At 39.5% G+C, this 10,184-nt stretch overlaps 1 protein-coding gene and 1 pseudogene across 1 annotated transcript in view; one reads left to right on the top strand and one right to left on the bottom strand.

Annotated features, from left to right (window-relative positions):
• The window catches only part of LOC102832904 (methyltransferase-like protein 8-like), a 123,466-nt gene that overhangs the window by 96,299 nt on the left and 16,983 nt on the right, over positions 1–10,184 (top strand). Inside the window, exon 6 of the mRNA XM_006866693.1 lies at positions 1,363–1,502. Within this exon, the coding sequence (XP_006866755.1) occupies positions 1,363–1,502 (140 nt within the window). The remainder of the gene's footprint in view (positions 1–1,362; positions 1,503–10,184) is intronic.
• On the bottom strand, positions 8,962–9,894 carry LOC102832522 (annotated as a pseudogene).

Genomic DNA, 10,184 nt, shown 5'->3' with positions numbered 1-10,184 from the left:
ATTCGTAAAAGGGTAGGAAACCTTTTTTCTGCCAAAATTTATAAGCTCGTTCATGGGCTATACAAAATTACCACCTTAAAAATGAGTTTGCTGTATTTGGTCAAACATTTCATTAACTCACCCCTAAAATGATGGTTATCCTGGTAGCACTGCAGGATAATGCACTGGACCACAAAGTCAATTTGAACCGCATAGTCGGCGGTTCAAACTCACCAGCTACTTCTTGGAAACCCCATACAGAGTCCCTATGAATCGGAACCGACTTGACAGCACTTAACAACAACAATAACAATATGATGGCTGGAATTGCAAATAATTCATGGGCCTTACATGGACCAGATGTTCCCTATACCTGCTGTAAGTCCAAATCAACTCAACGGCAACTAACTAGGACAGCATCCTGCTTCCTAGGATAAACCACTGCCAATGTTTTGGTATATATCCTTCTAGTGTTGTTTTGGGAGTCCTGCTGTGGTGTTGTAGGATAAGCACTGGACTGCTAACACAAAGTCAGTGGTTCAAACCCACCAGCTCTTCCTCGGATACCCTATACAGGGTTACTATTAGTTGAAACATAAATGACATTAATGTCATTAATTAATAGCAACAACAATAAGTATTGGTTTTATAGGCAAATGGTATGTGTGTGCCTTCTGTTGTGTTTTTGTTGTTAAGTGCCTTCAAGTTGGATCTGACTCATAGTGACCCTGTATAGAGTTTCAGAGGAGTATCAGGTTGATTTGAACTGCTGACCCTATGGTTCAAAGACCAGTGCTGATCCTACAGTGCCACACCAGGAGTCTCTGTGTATTCTAGTACAGTTTAAAAGGAGTGGGAGAGAGTGAGTTAAGGACCATCTCCCATCCAAACTCACTGCCATTAATCAGCTGTGACTCAAAGCAACCTTACATAGGGTTTTCAAGACTGTAGATCTTTTGGGGAGCAGTCTGATATTTCTCCTGTGAAGCAGCTAGTGAGTTTGAACCATCAGCCTTGCAGTTAGCAGCCTGGTGCTAATTTCTCAGCCCCACCAGGGCTCCTTGAGGACCACCTCAGTGCCTCAGAAACAGCAAAGGGTAATTTCCCGCACCTCTGCTCACTGGTTTGTGCAGCCTACCCTACCTCACTTTTAGAATTAAATGGGATTTTGTAGAATATTTTGTTGTTAAGTCAAGGTTCTATACTTAAATTTTGATGGCTGTTTGAAATAATCTAACAGAATATTGGTTTGGAAATGAAATGTATTCAAAATTACAGAGGAAAGGCACTCTGGTGGGAGGAAAAAATGACCTTTTTATTTACAGAAAAAGACTGGAAGTCTGCTAACTACTCCTTTTGCTCTTTCTTCCTTTATCATGACAGTCCCACTCATTCTACAGAGCAGCCCAGTGTTCCGCCTTTGTTCACGATGTATGTGATGATGGCTTACCCTACCCTTTTCCAGATGGGATTCTGGATGTCATTCTCCTCGTCTTTGTGCTCTCTTCTGTGCATCCTGACAGGTAAATGAAGACGAAAGGGCACAGCAAATGTGTAAAGCTCCTTTATCGGTAACAGTTCTCAGAACTATCAAAGAAAATGACAATTCCTGAATTTATTATTTAGTGAACTGCATTATGTATAATATGCAGCCTTTGAAATGCAGCTTTTCCTTTCTTCAGACTTGTAGAAAGAAACTGGTCAAATGATTTCATTAGCGAGCTTTCTGTCACTGTCAGAGTGAAGTGAGCATATTCAGGTAAGACACATACCTATTAAAATTGTCAGTGCTTCAAGTAAATTACAAATTCAGAGCAGCCTAATAGACTCCCAAGAGGGAGGTTGTACTTGGTGATTAGAAACAAACATCTTTGATTTAGCATCTTGTGGAATGTTCATGAAAAAATGGGCTGTGGATCTGCTTGCCTTTAGCCAAATGTGTTGATGGACTTTAAAACTTTTGCTTTAAAGAAGCCCATTAAAGAATTAGAAGTTATCAAGATATGCCAGATTCACCTTGGACCTATCTGGTCTAAGTCTAGCATAATGCCATCATTTAAATATTGGTGATGTAACATTTAATAATCATGTAATCAGTTCTGACTCATAGCAGCCTTATGTACAACAAAACGAAACACTGCCCCATCCTGTGCCATCCTCACAATCATTGTTAAGCTTGAGCCAATTGCTACTGCCACTGTGCCAATCCATCTCATTGAGGGTCTTCTTTTTCGTTGGTCCCTCCTGATTATGTGTCTAAAGTATGATAGATAAAGACATCCTGACTTCTAAGGGGCATTCTGACTGTACTTCTTCCAACACAGGTTTGTTTGTTCTTCGAGTAGTCCATGGTACTTTCAGTATTCTCCAACACCATAACTCAAATGCATCAGTTCTTCTATGGTCTTCTTAATCACTTTCCAACTTTCACATGTATGTGAAGCTATTGAAAAGACCATGCCTTGGACAAGGCACACCTTAGTTCTTAAACTAACATCTTTACTCTTGAACACTGTAAAGAGGTCTTGTGCAGCCGATTTGCCTAATGCATTACAATGTTTGATTTCTTCACTGCTGTGTCCATGAGTGTTGCTAGTGGATGCAAGCAAAATGAAGTCTTCTGCAACTTCAATCTTTTCTCCATTTTCATGATGTTGTTTACGGTCCAGTGGTGACAATTTTTGTTGTCTTTACATTGAGATGCAACCCATACTGAAGGTTGTGGTCTTTGGTGTTCATCAGTAAGTATTTTAAGTCCTCTTAGCTTTCTACAACCAAGGTTGCATCATCTGCATACAGAAAGTTGCTAATGAGTCTTCCTCTAATCCTGATGCATATTCTTCTTCATATAATGCAGCTTCTCAGATTATTTGCTCAGCATACAGGTTGAAAAAGTATTGTGAAAAAATACAAACTGGCACGCACCTTTCCAAATTTTGAACGATTCACTTTTCCCTTGTTCTGTTCAAACAACTGCCTCTTGGTGTATGTCAGGTTCCTCACAAGCATAATTAAGTGTTCTGGAATACTCATTCTCCTGAGTGTTGTCCATGGTTTGTTACGATCCACATAATTGAAAGCCTTTGTATAGTCAGAAAAGTACAGGTAAACATCTTTCTGGTATTCTCTGCTTTCAGCCAGTATCCAGCTGACATCAGCAATGATAACCCATGTCCCACATCCTTGTCTGAATTTTGCTTAAACCTCTAACAGTTGTCAATGTACTATTGCAGCAGTTTTTGGATTATCTTTTCAAAATTTTACTTAGACATGTGATATTAATGATACTGTCAGATGATTTCGGCATTCCCTTAGTTCACCTCTCTGGAATGGGCATAAATGTGGATCTCTTCCAATTAGTTGGCTAGATAGCTCTCTTCCAAATTTGTTGGCATAGATGAGTGAGTGCCTCCAGTGATGCATCAGTTTGTTGAAAGATTTCAATTTATTCCTGGACCTTGTTCTCTACCAATGCTTTCAGTGTACTTGGACTTCTTCCTTCAATACCGTTGACTCTTGATCATATGCTACCTCTTGAAATGGTTGAATATCGACCATTTCTTTTTAGTACAGTGACCCTGTATATTCTTTCCATCTTCTTTTGATGCTTTCTGCAACATTCACTATTTTGCCTGTATAATTCTTCAATATTGCAAGTTAAGGCTTGGATTTTTCCCTCAGTTCTTTCAGCCTGACAAATGCTAAGTGTGTTCTTCCCTTTAGAATTTCTAACTGCAGGTCTTTGCACATTTCACTATAGTATTTGACTTTGTCTTCTCGAGCTGCCTTTTGAAATGCTCTGTTCAGCTGGTTTACTTGTTCATTTCTTTCATTTGCTTAGCATCTCTATGCTGGAAAACAAATTGCAAAGTCTCTTCTGACATCCATTTTTGTCTTTTCATTCTTTGTCTTCTTAATGACCTTTTACTTTCTTCCTGCATAATGTTCTTCATGTCATCCCACAACGCTTCTGGTTTTCTGTCATTAGTGCTAATGCATCAAATCTGTTCTTCTGATGATATCTAAAGTCAGGTGGGATGTGTTCAAGATCATATTTTGGCACTCATGGACTTCTTTTAAATTCTTCAGTTTCAGCCTGAATTTCCATAGGAGTCATGTTCCTTTGTTCCGCAGTTTGTCCCACCTTGTTTTGGCTGATGATATGGAAGTTTTCCACCATCTCTTTCCACAGATGTAATCAGTTTGATTCCTGTGTATTTCATCTGGTGAGGTCCATGTGTATAGTTGTCTTTTACGTTTGTAAAAAAGTTATTTGCAATGAACAAGTCATATTAGTCTTGCAAAATTCTCCCATGTGATCGGACTCCAGCATTGTTTCTATCACCAAGGCCATATTTTCCAATTACTGATCATTCCTCTTTGTTTCCAGCCTTTGCATTCCAATTGCCAATAATTATAAATACATCTTGATTGCATGTTTGATCAATTTCAGACTAAAGAAATTGGTAGAATTCTTCAATTTCATCATCTGTGGCCTTAGTGGTTGGTGTGTAAATTTGAATAATAGTGGAATTGATTGGTCTTCCTTGTAGGCATATGGATATTATCCTATCACCAACAGCATTATAATCATACAAAGTTCTGAATCTATAAGCATAGCCTTTCTCCAGAGAGGAAGTATAAAGAGACATTACCAACAATTAAAAGGTGACTTTTCTTAATATCTTGTCACCTGTGTGTCTTAAGGCACATGTGTGGTAAATTCAGGGGTTATGTACTTGAAGAGTTCTTAAAATTGGGCTTTCATGATTCCTTGTGAGTCGACACAGAGTTGATATCAATTACTTTTTTGCTTGATGATTTTGACCCTTCCCTGAAGAAACTGAGTTACCAGATGCTTTTATTCTTGTAATTACAAGGTTGCTAGGGCCCTTCATGGGGAGTATGGTGCCTCTGTAGGATAAGCACTGGACTGCAAACTACAGGGTCAGTGGTTTGAGCCCACTAGCTACTCTGTGAGAGAACTGAGGCTTTCTGCTCCTGCAAAGATGTACAGGCTGGGAAATCCTATACAGGGTCGCTATGAATAGGAACCGACTTGATGACATTTAATAACAACGACAAGGGCCCTTCATAGTCTCTTTGCTTACCATTCAGAAATGAGTACTTTGATTTCATGTGGAAGAACAAATTAGAAAACGAACTAAACTCTAAAGAAAGACATATTTGCACCTGGTAAGGTATATCTGATTCCATGCAGTTTCCTTTTCCTCCTAGCCTTTAGGATTCATCTCTTTTGGCTAATCTATTTAGATTATTGGCATTGTTGAGATACTAATAGAAAGATGTCATCAATTTCCTTTTATGAATAGTAAAAAGATGATGTGGGTGACTAGAGAGCAAGATGTCTTATTTGACACTCATAACAGGAAATGTTTAAATCCTAAATGAGACCACAAAAACACTATTTGAAATTAGTTTAGATAGTGTATTTTCTCAGGATTTGAATTGAATGCTAAAGAAAAGAGAAGCAGATGTCTCTGGAAGACTCCTTTTAGAGCACAGTATGTTCATTCTATTTATTCATTATAAAATAAATTCAGATATATCATGTCAGTAGCCACTTTTTTTTTCCTGAATATTTTATTGTGTTTTAGGCAAAAATTTACACTGTAAATTTGGTTCCCGCTCAACAACATATACACACATTGTTGCATGACATGGGTTGCTATCCCCGCGATGTGTCAGCGCTCTCAACATCTCCATCCCAACTGCCCCATTTCCATCCATCCAGTGTTCCTGCCCCTCCTTGCTTTCTCATCTTTGCTTTTGGGCAAATGCTGCCCATTTGGTCTTGTATAGATGATTGTTTAAAGCAGTACACTACTCCTGAGAGTTATTTGTATTCTAGGCCAATATATTATTTGGCTGGAAGGTGATGTCTAGGAGTAGCTTCAGTTTGAAATTGAAAGGTGTTTTAGTGCGATAGTCTGAGGGGCTTCTCCAATCTTTATTAATCCAGTAAGCCTGGTCTTTTTATGAATTTGAGTTTTGTTCTAATTTTTCTTACATTCTAACTAGAACCTTTTATTGTGTCCCTAGTCAGAGCAGTCAGCAGTAGTACCTGTCAGTCTGAAAAGTGTTTGTTTTGTTTTTTTCTTTTAATGAATTCGAGTTTTGTTCTGGGGCCTTCTGTTGTGTCCCTGGTTAGAGCAGTTGGTAGTGGTACCTGGCAACATCTAGTTCTTCTGATCTCAGGCTAGAGGAGGCTAGGGTTTGTGGGGGCCATTAGTCTTGTAGACTAATTATTTCCTTGAGTCTTTCGTTTCCTTCACTCTCCTTTCTTTCAGAAGTGGGGGGGAGGGCAGTAGCTGAATCTTATATGGCTGCTTATATATTGTTAGATAAGAACCTTTCCTTTTTTGTTATATTTTTCCCATATTGTTACCTGCTTTTTTTTTTTTTTTTATCTTAATGGTATTTAAGGAGCCTTTTCAGATCTTAACATCATAAGAATGTTTTCCTATAGTATCTCTCTTATTTTTTAAACAAAAACATGTATAGCCATAATTTCTGTTAAACTACTGCTTTAATTTCATTCCATAAATTTTGATATGTTTTGTTTTTGTTTTTATTCATTTCAAATATTTTATCATTTCCCTTTGATCCAATAGTTATTTAGGAGTATGTTGTTTAATTCCAATATTTATGAATTCCCCAAATTTTCTTGTTGTTGATTTCTAACTTAATTCCATTGTGGTAGGGGAACATACTTTGTATAACTTTTAATCTTGTTAAATTTCTTGATGCTTGTTGTATGTGTAACATATGAGCTATCCTGAAGAATATTCATATGCACTTGAGAAGAATGTGTATTCTTCTTTTATTGGTTGGAGTGTTATGTAGCTGTCTAGCTAGTTTATAAAATTCATGTTTTCTCTTTCCTTGTGGATGTTATCCTCAGTTGTTCTATCCATTATTGAAAGTGAAGAATTGAGTCTATAGCTATCATTGCTGAATTGTCTATTTCTCCTTTTAATTGTTAGTTTTTGCTTCATGTGTTTTGGGGCTCCAGTATAAGTTACAAACCATAGAAAACCCACTTCTAGAACCCCTATGGGACAGAGTAGAACTGCTCCATAGGGTTTGCAAGGCTATTAATCTTTACCGAAACTAACTGCCACATCTTTCTCAGACAGAGTTTGAACATCCAACCTTTCGGTTAGCAGCTGAGCACTTAACCACTTAGCCATCAGGACTGCTTATAAATTGTATATATGCTTATAATTGTTATATCTTCCTGATGGATTGACTCTTTAATCATTACAAAAATAGTCTTTATTCCTAATAACAGTTTTTTACTGTAAAATCTATTTTGTCTGATAGTAGCCATGCCAGCTATTTTATGATTATTATTTGCATGATGGATTCCTGGTGTGGTGCTGTACGATAAGCACTGGACTGCTAATCACAAAGTCAGCAATTCAAACCCACCTCGGAAACCCTACACAGGGTTGCTATGAGTTGGAACTGACTCCACAACACTTAGCACAAAAACATGTGCATGGTATATCTTTTTCCATCCAATTGCTTCATTTTATTGGGATTTTTTAATTTAAAGTATGCCTCCTGTATATATTTGTTGTTACGTGCCATCTAGTCGGTTCGACCCATAGCAATCCTGTATAGGGTTTGCAAGGAGCAGCTGGTGAGCTTGAATCGCCAACCTTGCAGTTCAAACGGCGTTGCAGTCTGATGCATTAGCCCACAGCGCCACACCAGGACTCCTGTATATATTTAGGTATATGTATTTAGTTGGATCTTAGGAGGTTTGGTTTTGTTTGTTTTTAAATCTAATGTGACAATCTGCCTGTTGTTTATTTAATCCATTCACATTTATTATTATTTGTATGGTTAGATTTGCATCTGCTTTTTGTTTCCTCTTCCTGCTTCCTTTTCCGAGGAGTAAATATTTTCTAGTGTAACATTTCATTTCTTTAATGATTTTTTAAAGACTGTTTTCTTAGTGATTACTCAAGGGTTTCTACTATATGTCTAACTTATCAGAATTTATTTCAGATTTATATGAACTTAATTCTAGTGATTTATAGAAATTTTATTCTTTTTTTAAATGTTTTATTGTGAATTGTGTGATAGTTAACATGGGAGAACATTAGTTATACATTCATCCTGTTGTATATCGTTACATTGCCATGATTACAATCCCCTCCATGCATCAGCAACCAACCTTGCAGGTATACCCTGCAAGCCTGCCCCTCCCCACTGGTCATCAGCACACAGCCCCTCTCCTTCTCTGTGTCTAAAGTCCCCACCTCTCCCTCCCTCCCCTCACCTACCCCTCACATCCCAGTAGCCAGCAAAGAATCCCCCCCCACCCTTTAGTATGGGTTTTTTTTCTTAGTCTTTTACAGTACTGGTCCTATGCAGTATTTATCTTTTTGTGACTGACTCATTTCACTCAACATAATGTCCTCAAGGTTCATCCATGTTATGCAGTGGCTTGCAGGTACCTTGTTATTCTTCGAGGTAGCATAATATTCCATTGTGTGTATGTACCACAGTTTGTCCATTCTCCAGTTGATGGGCACTTAGGCTGTCTCCATCTTTTTGCTGTTGTAAATAGTGCTGCTATCAACATTGGTGTGCATATATCTTCTCGTGTTATGACTCATATTTCTTGTGGGTAAATACCAAGTAGAGGAATTGCTGGATCATAAGGTATTTCTATTTCCAACCTTCTGAGGAAGGGCCATATTGCTTTCCAGAAAGGTTGGACCATTTTGCAGACCCACCAGCAATGCAGGAGCGTCCCAGTCTGTCCATATCCCCTCCAGCATTTATTGTCCTATACTTTTTTTTGTAAGAAAATACTTTAATTATTTCTTTGAAACAGTTAAGAAATAAGGTGGTCCTGTTTTTCTTGTACAATCCAAGTACAAAAAGTTTACATTAGTGCCTGAGGCCCAAGCCAGGCCCCAGCCAAGTGTCCTCCATGCTTGTTCAGTAGAAACACTTGTTCCACTCCTGTCGCTTCTGAAACACCATGGCCCCCACCACAGTACAGATGATGATGCCCAGCAGTGCACATAACAGCAGCAGGAACACCTTCTATCCCATAAGAGGCCCGCCTCAGAACTTCCCTGTGGGGTCATCCATGTTGTCTTTGGGAGACTTGAGGATATTGACACTGGCCTCTATCTTGGTCCAGTCGATGTTCTCCTTGTCAGGGGTGTGTTCCACCATCAGCTGGAACAGCTTCATGGAGATGATATCGTGATCGTCAGACATGTCGCCAGTGCCAGCAGAGGCGCTGAAGTAGTAGCCAGTGGGCAGCCGCACTCCAGTAAGATCAATGCAGTTCTTCCACTCGTTCCTGTCTTCCAGGTCAGTCATCACCATCAGGCGGCCCCGAGAGTATCACACAGCCAGGAAGGTGTCAAGATCCTGGTTGCGGAAGTCAGCTGTGCAGCCTGCCAGCTCTGTCCAGCACCCATCCTTGCTGTGGTTGTAGGACAGCGAGCCTTTGTTCACCATCACTGAGATGTACAGGAACACACACTTGGTGGTCTCGTCATTGGGATACGTGTCCAAGAAGATGGCTAAGCCATGGAAATTGTCTTTGCTTCCAAACACAGGCCCTTGTACAAGGCGATTCTGGGTATACCACAAGGTGATGCCATCCCCATGAAGATTCTTCTTCCCCGTGCCGTGGACCTTGAAATGGACCTGTATCTCCCAATCCTTGAGGAAGTAGGGCTGGTGATTCCAGATAGAACCCTCTTTGCTGCATTCATCAGGGGTCAGATGCACGTACTGGCTCGTGAGCATAGTGCTGCCCTGAAAGTCCCAGAGGGGCATGGAGCTGGAACCAAGTCCTGGGTGGGGTTTGATGAGCGAATGCTCACGCTTGAGGTGTTCACTATTGCCATCAGTTATATCTTCATGTCGCCGTGGAGTAAAAACCTAGGTCTCTTAGCCGAACAGGAGATGGCTTAATAGGCCAGAGTAGCCCCCCAGACCTGATCAAGTTGTCTTCCATCTCTTTGGCAGTTCAGAGGCACATGTGTCCTATACTTTTTTTATCTTTGCTGTTGTTGCTGGTGTGAGATGATATCGGATGGTTGTTTTGATTTGCATTTCTCTAGTGGCTAGTGATCGTGAACATTTCTTCATATGTTTGTTGGCTGCCTGGATCTCCTCCTTGGTGAAGTGTCTGTTTAAGT

Source organism: Chrysochloris asiatica, unplaced genomic scaffold, assembly GCF_000296735.1.
Source record: "Chrysochloris asiatica unplaced genomic scaffold, ChrAsi1.0 scaffold00094, whole genome shotgun sequence".
NCBI lineage: Eukaryota > Metazoa > Chordata > Mammalia > Afrosoricida > Chrysochloridae > Chrysochloris > Chrysochloris asiatica.
Note: the sequence above shows the minus strand (reverse complement) of the source record. Positions and strands in the feature narration are given on the sequence as shown.